The sequence below is a fragment of the Tenrec ecaudatus genome, chromosome 14 (assembly GCF_050624435.1).
Source record: "Tenrec ecaudatus isolate mTenEca1 chromosome 14, mTenEca1.hap1, whole genome shotgun sequence".
In the NCBI taxonomy this organism is placed as follows: domain Eukaryota; kingdom Metazoa; phylum Chordata; class Mammalia; order Afrosoricida; family Tenrecidae; genus Tenrec; species Tenrec ecaudatus.
This window is the reverse complement of record NC_134543.1, coordinates 37,910,731-37,922,824: the sequence shown is the minus strand read 5'-3', so window position 1 is coordinate 37,922,824 and position 12,094 is coordinate 37,910,731. Positions and strand designations below refer to the sequence as shown.

At 35.4% G+C, this 12,094-nt stretch overlaps 1 protein-coding gene and 1 pseudogene across 10 annotated transcripts in view; one reads left to right on the top strand and one right to left on the bottom strand.

The window, feature by feature from the left end:
* Positions 1-12,094, top strand: part of GPHN (gephyrin) — a 634,470-nt gene that overhangs the window by 283,407 nt on the left and 338,969 nt on the right. For all 10 annotated transcript variants that reach the window (XM_075530856.1, XM_075530857.1, XM_075530855.1 and 7 more), the window contains exon 4: positions 3,201-3,293. In XM_075530856.1, coding sequence (XP_075386971.1) covers positions 3,201-3,293 — 93 coding nt within the window. The remainder of the gene's footprint in view (positions 1-3,200; positions 3,294-12,094) is intronic.
* LOC142425535 (developmental pluripotency-associated 5 protein-like) lies at positions 8,146-8,507 on the bottom strand (annotated as a pseudogene).

The window sequence follows — 12,094 nt, the reverse complement described above, 5'->3', positions numbered from 1 at the left end:
GGGGATTCCCTTTCGCCTTCACCTATGGTTTGTGCTACAGTCACCTTTAGGTCCTGTTAGGGGCTGTTTGCAGCTTTTCATGCTACTATGGTCTGATAGAAAGTATTGGCCCCATTGCAGGAGAGCGTATTTAGGAGATGGGTTGGGGTTTGGGTGATCTGTTTCTGGCTAAGGGCACTACCCTCAGGTAGGCAGGTGGGGGGGGGCGGCAACTGGTGTGCAGGTGCACCGCTTGGAGGCCAAAGGGTGGGGCAGAGTGAGCAGTGAGAAGGGCGAATGCAGTGAGCAAGCCCCAATGGCTTGGGTTCCTGTGCCACACTGCAGAAAGTTCTATCAGACTTGGGTCCTGCCTGGCAGGCCTGAAGAGGTGTGGCAGGATGGGAATCTCTGCGTGTGTGTGTGTGTGTGTGTGTGTGTGTGTGTCCCTGTGCACGCACGGGCGTGTACTTGTATAGGGGGGAAAGGAGGGGCTGGCTGGCAGATCTGCAAGGAGTACAGTGATGGAGAGGGCACCTCTTGGCTGGGACATCTGAGCACGTGGCAGGTCTGATTGGCGGTCCGCGCGGAGCGTGTGCCTTCTGGGAGAAGGGGGGAGGTTCTGGCCCACTCGACTGTCAGGGGTGCCTTAGTGAGGCCCGAATCTGCAGGGGGTGGGGGGGTATGCCAGCTGGAGCACACACACAGACCACTGACACCCTGAGGCGGGGTGGGTTACTGACTGGCAGTTTTGCATAGAGTGCCGAGGCGGGCGCAGCCTCAGCCATGCACTTGGCTGCCCTGTGGCGCTGGTCCCAGCAAAGCGGGGGTTCCTAGTGCAGCACCAGAGACCATGGGTGTCCGCAAGGAGCCCTGGCGATCAGGTGGGGGTCCACCTCTGGATCTGAGAGATGCTCTGAGTGGTCTTGGGAATCAAACAGACAGATTTGTACCCCTACTCCGCCCCCAACTCTCCCCACTCACCATTCTCCTTGGAGCTCCAGGTGTAAGCTACCTATCTGGCGGCCATCGTCCTGGAGCCCCCAGACTGTACTTCTTAGAAGAGATTATTAATTCCCTGGCCATTAATGATATATTTAATAGTGTTCTCCAACACTATAATTCAAATGCACCAGTTCTTTTTTGTTCCTCCTTAATCATTTTCCAGAATGTGCATGGATGTGTATCAATTTAAAATAATATAGTTTGGGTCAAGTGCTCCTTCGTGTTAAAAATGATATCTTTGATTTTTAGCCCTTTAAAGAAGTCCTGTGCAACAGATTATCCGATGCAATGCATCATTTGGATTGACTGCTGTGTCCATGGCCAGTGGTTGTTGATCCAATGATAGCCTTGACAACATCAATATTTTTCTCTATTTCTCTATTAGCCCAGTAGTGAGGGGTTTTGTTTTCTTCATGTTGAAACAAAACATCTATTTGAAGGCCTGTGGTCTTTGATTTTCATCAGTCTGTACTTCAGCTCTTCTTTATTTCAGCATGCTCGTGTTATCTGCATGTCTCAGGTTGTAAATCAGTCTTCCTTCAGTCCTGATGACTCGTTCTACATATTGTCCAGTTTCTGGAATTATGTGCTCAGGATACAGATTGAATAATTATGATGAAAGAATATACCCCCAATGTATACTCCAGATTTTAAACCACATATAATCAAAACCGGGGTTATTGCCCTTTTAAAGGAGCTTTGGTCTCTGCATTTCTGTGATACCAAGAGTAAAATTAAGTGCATGATATGGAATAAAAAACATTTTTAGAACCCAGATTTGTCTTTCTAAAAAGAGATGCTGCATTTTTTATAAGGGATGAAATTTAGGAAAGCTCTATACCACATACAACATTTATGAAAAGGTTCTGTTCTCAAGGCTCCTTCATTAGTTGATTTCAGTTAATTTCTGTTTTCTCTTTTTCAGATTTTAGTTACTGCCATTATTATCAATATCTTCTATGAATACCTGAGAATGATTACAACAAGAAATTATGTACTGCAGCATTGTACAGACAGATTTTTAAAAGTTGGGTGGAGAAATTCCATTTTCTCCTAATTTTTTTCCAAAAAAAATTAAGAATCTCACTTGTATTTAATACATCTTACTAATTATAAGATGTATTAAAGAAAGGTGTTGATAAATGGTATTCATCATAACTCAAATCAAAAGTACTAGACTACCTATATAGGTAGTATTAGTCTAATATTAAACTTTCTCATTTGGTTATCAGAAACTAAATGATTTAATTTTATTATTAAATTTTAGCTGAACTGATAAAAGATAATGAAATATCTAAAAGAAAAATGTAACTATCATTTCAATAAGTACTTTGTAATCTTTTAAAATAAATGGCTAAAAAGCAGGGTGATTAATAGAATTAGTAGATAGAAGAGTTTATAAAGATTCCAGTTCCACTTCTTTCACAAACTTGCTGTGTAATAAATAAATCCTTTACCTACTTTGTACTTCAGCTATCTCATATAGAAAATGAACAAGTAATGCTAACTATCAGCTTAAAATTTTATGGCATATGAGTCTAATCTTATAATACTGTTATTGGGAGAAAAGGAACTTTAAGCATGTAAATAATATAGAACTACATAATCACTGAAAAAAGTAAAACTGAAATGATCTAAACATAAATATGGACCCATGTGAGATAGAATATATGGGAGGGAAAGGTCAGTTGAGAGCCGAACAGACATAGTTTGTTTGAAGCATTGATTTTCTTGCTTCTAGGATTTGAGTCCCATGATCAAGTTTCTTGATCTTTCTGAATCTTTTAATTTAAAAAATTAACTTGATTGCATTGTATTTGAAGTGAGCCAAGATGGTTAGTTACCTGGCACGATTGGAGTTGTTACTAACAAGATCACATGATTTGCAAAAAGGTAGTGTGTAGTCATTTTTTAGCTTAATATATTTTGAATTGCTGATGAGCACTTCAGCTATGCAGTGTAATTATTATTATCTTCTTAAAGTATATTCATGTTTCATTACTTTCAAGAATTTGATTCTCATACTTGCATTTACTCTAATGAAAAAAAATACATCCAAAACTCCAGTGAGCAGGTGTGAAACTGTTCCATGAATTGTGCTCAAAATATTTTTGTTAATTGTTGAAAAGAATCTCTTTCATCACTGTCTATGAAGAGTTTGAGAATTTGAATGTTCTTGAACAACTCCTTCATGTGATATTGGTATTCTTTTATTTCAGGAAACCCTTATAGATTGGTGCGATGAAAAAGAACTTAATTTGATATTAACAACTGGAGGAACTGGGTTTGCACCACGAGATGTCACTCCAGAGGTGAGATAGGATATGCGTTTCTCATTTCAAGAAATAGACTAATTTTGTTATCTTTCATCCATTGTAGTATTTCTTACATTATATGTAAGAATTAGAATTTTTCTCAGTAGAACAGTGACTTGTGGTTCTAAAAATATGAAATATTTTCTGTGCGAGAATATATATATATAATTTCTTGATCCATCCGCCCCCTTTGGATTTGAAGTAGAAATGATCAAATCTAAGGAAATTTGAACTGGTCCAGAAGACAATCATTCATTTACCTACTGGCCTGTAGTGTAAGCTGAGGTTATGTTGCCAAAGGAGGGGACAACAGAACTTTAACACATAGCATGGTATCTGGTCTAATATGCTTTGTTAACACGATTTAATATTAGCTCTTATTTCCCTTTTCCTGAGGCATCCTTGTCATTGGTCTCAAAGGACAGTCAAGTGGCTGCAGTAGCATGTTTATACCACCCTTTACTGGACTCTTAATTTTTTAAAAAACGTTTATATCTTTATCATTTTAAATGTGAACTGCATATAGAATCTGAGTTTAATAAGCTATAAAAGCAGAATTAATGCGCTACGAGAATCTCTTTCAACCTTTGCACAGGAAGTAAAAATAGGGAAAGAGTGAAAAGTAAACAGTGGCTACCATTAGGTAAAAACGTTTTTATGTTCTTAAGGAGGGCATAAACGTCTCTTGTCACTCAACAGCCATATGCTACATTACCACTGTAGTATTTTATTTTTCCTCCCCAAATGTTGGATTTCTTGGGCTGACTTCAACTTAATGTTAACTATCTCCAGTTTTGAAATCAATGTACGATTGTATCTGCTCTGAATAACAAGTTACTTTTGTTCTATTTGAAATAAGTGATGCCTCTTTCTCTAGTGTAGTGGTTTTTAAACAGAAGCCTTGTAAAAACAGATTGTAGGTCCCAACCCTAGAGTTTTTGATTCAGTAAATAAATCTGCATTGAAACCTGAGATTTGTATTTCTAAAAAGGTCACAAGTAAAACAAATTTGCTAGCCCATAGACAATTTTCCCACACCTAAAACCCACTGTTATTTTATATGAAAGTGTAATTTTGCTACCAAACTATAAAATATATCTCCTTTTTGAAAATCATGCCATGGAATTTTTTTGTATATGATAATTAGGCTTATCAATAAAATGGTTTTGCTTTTAAAGCAATCAGAAGAGAGTTGTATTGGGTGATTATTAATTCAATAGCTTAAAAGGCACCATTTTTATGCAGTTTATTTAGCTTCTGCATTCTTAGGAGAAGTATTTCTTTTTGCTATTTTTACATATTTTGAAACTGTGAGATTAAAAGCACATTTGGGAAGGCAGCTATCTCCTATAGAGATGTGTTGGTGGTTTGCTTGTAGGAAAATTACGCATATATAGAAAAAGCTGGTATACATTGGGTATTATGTTAAAGATTTGAAGTAAATTACTTCAGGGTTATATATCCAATTTTTTTAGTGATATGCTTTGATATTTTAATAATACTGATTATTTTTATATTAGAGCAATAGGAAAATGATGATGGAATTGGTAAAAAAAATTACTATGGAATTCAGTTATAATACCATCATTTTTAATTTGGAGAATAATTTTAACTTGGAGAATAATTCATATCATAAAATTTTAAATTTCCAGTATTCTGGGTTTTTAAGTTGATGCTAGAATGTTAGGTGACTCAAATTTAAATAGCTAGAAAGATGGTCTCCAAAAAGAATAAATAATTTGTACTGCAGATATCCCCTGTGGTCAACTAATTTAATAATGAACCACTATAAAACATCCAAATTAACCAGCTTACAGTCTTTATCAGTATGTTTGTAGATGAATGTACAATGAAAAATTCAATGTTAATAATTTTGGATTTTCTTATCACAAAAAATAAAATAAAGGATCATAACCACTAGAAGAGTTTATCAAAAAATTAGAATATATTTATTTCTTTGTTTGAGTCTTCTTTAATCTGTACAGAGTAATAAAGTATATCTTTCATGCTACATTTAGAATAAGAACATCTATAATTTTACATATTCCTTTGATGTATTTTCCCCTTCGTGATTACATACTCTGTATTTCACAACTGAATACTAAATACATCTTTAAGTAGTTGTATTTTTTTTTTGGTCTTCAGCAAACAGGAATTATTTCACAAAAAGAACACATATAAAACTGTATTAAAATTTAAGCAAACAAAACAAAATTTTAGGTTTAAATTAAAACCTTTGCATCTGGCTCTGCTCCTGTACAGATAGACTATTCCTGTAGCTGCTGTGTACCTCCATTGTCTATGAATGGAGGAAAACAATAGTACCTGTATATCAAAGCAGCCAAGTGAAAACTATTCCGACATTTTATTAATGGTTCTGTAAGGATTCACATCTAGGGATTAAATATCTTATTACTTGCTAAACTTTATACATAACTATCAAGTAGACAAAAACAATCATACACTAGCAGGCCCATGAAATCTTCACAATCTGGTTAAATTGTATCTTAATTTTCATAAAATGTATCTCTTTTATCTTTTTCATCTCCATTTATCAGAGATCTTGAATTTCAACCATCCTATTATTTGGATTATTTTCTTTCCTGTTTCTTTAGTTTTGTTTAGTACTGTTAGTTAACACCAGTTTATCACTCTCCATTGCTCATATATTCATTATCTCTGAAATTGAGGGGCTCTCTACTGTTAAAGTTCTTTAGTCATTCATATATCCTATAACCAACTACCAAGGGAAAGTTGATTTAGGTGTTTTTTTGGAGGGTTGGGGTGTGTTTGGTTTTTTTGTTTATTCGAATTAGTTTAAAATATATGTAAATATGCCTTCTGTAATCTTATTTTAAATGTAAACAGTCTGATTATAAATAGTTTTACCTTTAATAGATTCACTTAAAAACATATATGTAAATGCACATGACTGCAAATATGAGGCAAAGTCTGTGGAATGGTTAAACCTTTGCAACAAAAAAGACATGCATTAAAACAGCATTGAGCCACATAAAACTAATTCCACTAAGCTCCCATTGCCTTTGCACTATTTAAAAGTAGAATATAGTATAGAGTTGTTGAAAATTTAGAAATATAATTCTGAGCCTATAACTATTTAATCCTTTGTCATTCGCATGTTTGTCTTAGATGATTGTGGCTGAAAAAGAAGAGATCTTTCAGAGTTGCAAAAATTTCATTCAATAGCAAAAAGTTATTGATAGAAAACTCATATATTATTTGAGGCCAGCTCACTGCCATCAAGTCAGTGCTGACTCTTGGTGACCCCTGTGGATTTCTGAGACTGTAACTTTTTAAGGGGGTAGAAAACCCAGTTTTTTTTATCATGCGGAGTATTGGTAGTTTCAAACTGCTGAGGATGCTGTTCTCAGCCCAATGCATAACCACTACACCCATGAGGGCTCCTTATTTGATAATCATAACATAAAACTGATATATAAATTCTCCCTTAATGTACTAATATTTTAGTCAATAATTACTTTAATCTACAAACCCAAAGGATCGTTGGTCATAGGATGATTGCATTGCTTGCAAAGAAAACATGAAAGCAATCTAAAATTTTTATCAATGAATATGAACCCTAGAAAAAAAATTAAAAGTATAATAATGGAGATTTCTTCCCAGGTCTATTACTTAGATGGAATGTCAAGTTTAGTAAAGTTTATTCTGCTTACATATTTTATAGGAATAAGGTTATCAGAATTGATTTTTCTAAACTATTTTTTTCTATTAATTACCGTATATACTCATGTATAAGCAGAGTTTTCAGCACAAAAAAAGTGCTGAAACTGGGGTTCGGTTTATACACGGGTCAGTGGTACCCCAACGAGGTGTAACATCTCGTGGGTGATTGCCGTTCCTCCGCTGTTTATTCAAAGCCCTGCTGACACTGCAGGGCTTTGAATGTTTGTTTACTCACATCTAACCAATCAGAGCCATCCTATGAAGTGGACAGCTCCAATTCACAGAAGCACCCGTAGTGATTCACTTATGCCGGCAGCTGAACTGGTAAGGATGTGTCTGTGGCTGAGCTCTGTCTCTCCCCTCTGTTCTCTGTGTTAATTCACATCCTGCATTTCCCACCCTAGGCTTATACTCAAGTCAATCAGTTTTTCTGGTTTCCCAGGTAATAATTAGGTACCTTGGCTAATACTCGGGACGGCTTATATTTGAGTATATACGGTGTGTCTAATTGGAACCCAGTCCTCAAAAATAATGCTTCATCTGAAAGGAATATGCTGGCTGGCCTTCTCCCTACCTATTACCAAAAAGTGATACAATTTAAACTAACACATAATAACATAATAATCTTCAATCTTTCATATTGTAGAATTTTGTTTTAATATTATGTGGTCTTTTTTTAAAGAATAGATTACAGTTTTTCTAATGTGATGAAGGCTCATCTCTTGGCACTAGTTCAACACAAGTAATTATAAAATTCTACAGAATTTCTAAAGAGGAGAATTCAGTGCTGTACAAAGTATTGGTCATCTCTTATTATTCCACTTTAACTTTTAAAGCAATTTATGTCCAAAAGCATTCTTACATTAAGAATGTCTTATTCTAAAAATGTGAAAATTTATTTGAAGACATTTAGGCAAATAAAAGCCCTTTAGGTGTATGAAGGCATATCCCCCAAAAAAGACAATATATTTTTTCAAAGCTATCTCTGAATTTTTTTTATTTTGGCCTTTAATTTGAAACCTTAGAAACAAGTGTTCATTGCAGAATTCCGAGGCAAAGACAGATACCCCAAATCATTGTTCTTCAACTTGTTAGGTCAGATCCACTAAGCTCAGGGCACACTGTACTCTTCTACACAGGTGGGCTAGGAACTGGCTTCACTTAATCCAAGGTCTAGTTCAAGAGCATTCATGGCTTCCACAAGTTTCAGCATTCCTCGTTCTTGGCGCTGGCGGTGCCACTGGGCCAGAGACTCGAGCATCCACTTGGTCCATAACTTGTGCAAATAGGAGCCTTAGATCACAACCTTGGTCAAGTTCGAGGATTCCAGAAACTTCACCTGGAGCATAGTCTTGCTCACTTGCCCAGGCACGGGATTCGAGAGCCATTGGAGCCAAATATGGTTACCAGTTGCCACGTCGGAACCTGAAACACCTCGGGATCTCTTCAATTGTCGGGAGACTTGATCCACAGCGGGCTATGTTTCCGCTCCGGACGCGCTCCCATCTCAAGTTCCTCGCCACCCACCAAGTTAATGCGGAGGAAGCCAGCGCTGACTGCCCTGTTTGAATTTTTTACAAAACAACCATATCACCTTCAAAGTACTCTCTGTTACACTTAATACATTTGTCAAATCTGCTATTCCATTCTTGGAAACAGTTTTCAAACTCATCTGGATGGCTGGCAGCACCTCCCTCGTTTTTTCTTCACCTCTTCTACTTCTTCAAATCGCTGCCCTTTCATATTCCTCTGCATTCATGGAAACAAAAAGAAGTTGCATGGAGTAAGGTCAGGTGAATCTAGTACGTGAGGCAACATAAGCATGCTGTTTTTGCCAAAAATTGACACACTGAGATGGCTGCATGATTAGGTGCATTGCTGTGGTGTCAAAAACCAGTCCCCCATCTGCCACAAATCAGCCTTTATTGTCGCACAGTCTTAGGAAATCTTTTGAGAACCTCTAAATAGAAAGCAACAGTCTGACCTGGTGGAATGAACTCCAAGTGCACTAGTGGACCTTTTCATCCACAGGAAGTTAATGGATGTCCACATGTCACCATTCAACATTGCATCTTTTTTGGAAAAGGAAATCACTCAGACACTTGTGTTTTTCCCATCCTTGTGAGCTGTGTTCAACATTACAATAGTTTCTGTGGTGTTTTCCCCTCTGAGTAAGAAATGAAATTTCATAACCGTACACTGTTCTCTTAAATCAGCCATCACAGAAAACGAAGTTCAACAAAACTGCTTTTGCAAAAAAAATTCACTGACCAGAGATTACCTTCCCAGGTGATGCCACTGGGTCTACTAAGTCAGAGTGAGCTGCTTGATGCTCACCTAGCTGGAAAAATGCATACTACAAAAGTCTACCCTGCAGAGCATCTTTTCAGGGATTATTTTTGGGGGGTTGTAAAAGGTGACCCCTCATACAAATTCTGAAAAAGACTGAAAAATTAAGATGTTAAAAAAATGTTTATAACTGTTATAGTATGTTATAGCAAATTAGAAAATTGTTCTGTAATTATAAGGTAGTAATGCTTTATAGTATTTTCAGAGTTCTAGGGTACAATAGACTGAAGATTTTATAATAGCTAATTAGGTAGATCATAAATCACAGAATCAAAAACAAAGTGTGCACTTTTATGTTTCAGATACATCAAACATTTTGTTTTAATCCTTCAAAATGTTTGTCTTTGAATCACAATGTACATGAGAAACCATGCTGGTAGCTAGAGTGAAAAGCTGATTAATACATAGTCTCTACCCTCGAGAAACTAAAGTCTATAGTAGGGAATCATCAAACTATATCCCACATAGTTTTTTGGTGTTTTATTTTTTTTGGCGGGGGTGGCTTATAAACTAAGAATGGATTTTACTTTTTAAAATGTCTGAAAGTTTGTAAAAAATAAAATAGCATTTTTTAACATGAAAATTATGTAAAAACTAAATGTCAGTGTGTAAGTGAAGTTTTATTAGAACAGAATCACACTCATTCCTCTGTCATACTCTGCGGTGACAACAGCAGAGTTTGAGACTTGGGTCCCAAACGGCAAAACCATCAAACTTTGCAGAAAAGGATAATATTGCAAAACAAAAATGAAATATATTTCATTATAAATAAAGAATAATAAAAATTTGAACTTTCAGAATTGATCAAGTAAAAATTTAATTCATTTTATATTAAGTAAAACTTCTTAAATTTTTTGAATGTATGATTTTAACAGTGCTTCCTAACAAAAGTAAACTAATATAATCAGTTATTAGGTAATAAAGGAAACTAAAATATGTAGTTTAGAGAACACTGTTAATTTAACGTTAAAGGAGACTTATTCAAAAGGATTTTTATGTTTCAGCATGAGAAAGATTTATCTGTGAAAAAGTTTTACTATCAATTTGTTGAAATTGGTATACTGTATTTTATAATTTTAAGTGTTTGTATAATGTGGGTCAAATATTACTTTAGGCAGTCATCAACCATTTTTGTTCTTATATTGTAACACTTCAAAACAGAGATTAGTTTACAAGTACTATGAAGGAGACAGAATTGACCTGAGGTAATAATTCTAAATGTTTAACTCAGGTGAAAGTCACTGACATTGTTGTGTAAACCATGTGTAAAGGTTAACTTTGCATATTTTAGCAATCAGAGAAATCATCCCACAGATAACAGAAATAAAGCAGAAATACATGTTTAATCAGTCCTGATTATGATAGATAATTTGATCACTAACTTGTCATTTAAATGATATATCTGTTTTAAGCTTGTATCAGTATTCTGATGGAAACTGGCTATTTGTTTCACTGGAAATATACATACCAATAAAGGTATTCTAGAATTCTAGTATATATTTAGTTGTTCTGGGTTTTTTTTTTTTACTAAAATACTTGTTACACATGATGAAGCTAAAAATAATCATTAGAAGATTATCAGTTCTTAAAATAATTCAATAATATGAAAATTGCTCACAAAACAATCTAGAAATCCTTCTACTTGAAATATTTAAGGCTAGATTAAATATGATGCACCACTGCCATTTAGTCAAATACAGTTACTTATATTAAATAAAAATTTCAGGAATTATTTCTGTAATTTTTATAAAATAGTCCTGGTTATGGTAGACACGCCTTATCTTTGAACATGTGAATGTGGTACAATGGGAATGGCCTGCACTGTAGTGAGACCTGAATTTCAGTTCCAGTTCTACCGCTTACTCATTTTTCTTCCGCTTACTCATGTTATTTAGAGCAAATTAACCCCTTCAAATCTTCGTTTTCTCAGCTGCTTATTAGTAGATGCCTACCTCTCAAGGTTGTTGTTTCTAATAATTGAGCTTATCAGAATAGCCAGTAATAATGCTTACACTCATTTAGCACTCACTATGTGTCAGGAGCTGCTTTAAGCATCTGTTATCTTGCTTACCTTCAAAACAACCATATGAGGCAGGTGTTATTGTTATATACATTTTAGTGATGGAGAAAGTGATGGTTTTTGTCTCTCTCCTTCCCCCATGACAATGCACCTGATCATTCTTGAACAGTACCAAGGGCTGTTCTAAGAGAATTTTACCGAACATTTACCTCATTCACCCTACAGCCCTGCTTTTTCCCCTTCAGACTCCTTTTTGTTCCCAAAACTAAAAAAAGGGGAACATTTAAAAGAAGCACAAATTGGCTTTCTCAAGGACTGCAAAACTACCGGTCTGAGGTGGTATCAATGAAAGCACATAATTCTTTAAGGAAGAGTAGAGAAATGAAAACACTGCCTTCAAAAGTGTACAGATGGAAATGATGTTTGAGAAACAGTAGTTTCAAATGTGGGTATTTTTTTATTAAAGGTTCCTGTGGTTTTGTAGTAATACTTTTTTACCTACCCTCATATATGGTAGACTCCTGCTCCTAATTCTGAAAGTTATTGTTAGCTACTAACATACCTTGTGGTGAAGTCTAAAATCTAAACATGTAAGTCAACATTTCCCCAGACTATTATACCATGTGGTAAAGAAACAGAAGTAAGAATGTCAATAGTTATATGCTATGAGTAGTAATGAATGGACAGGAGTCTGATACTTACACATTCTTCTGTTGGTTCAATT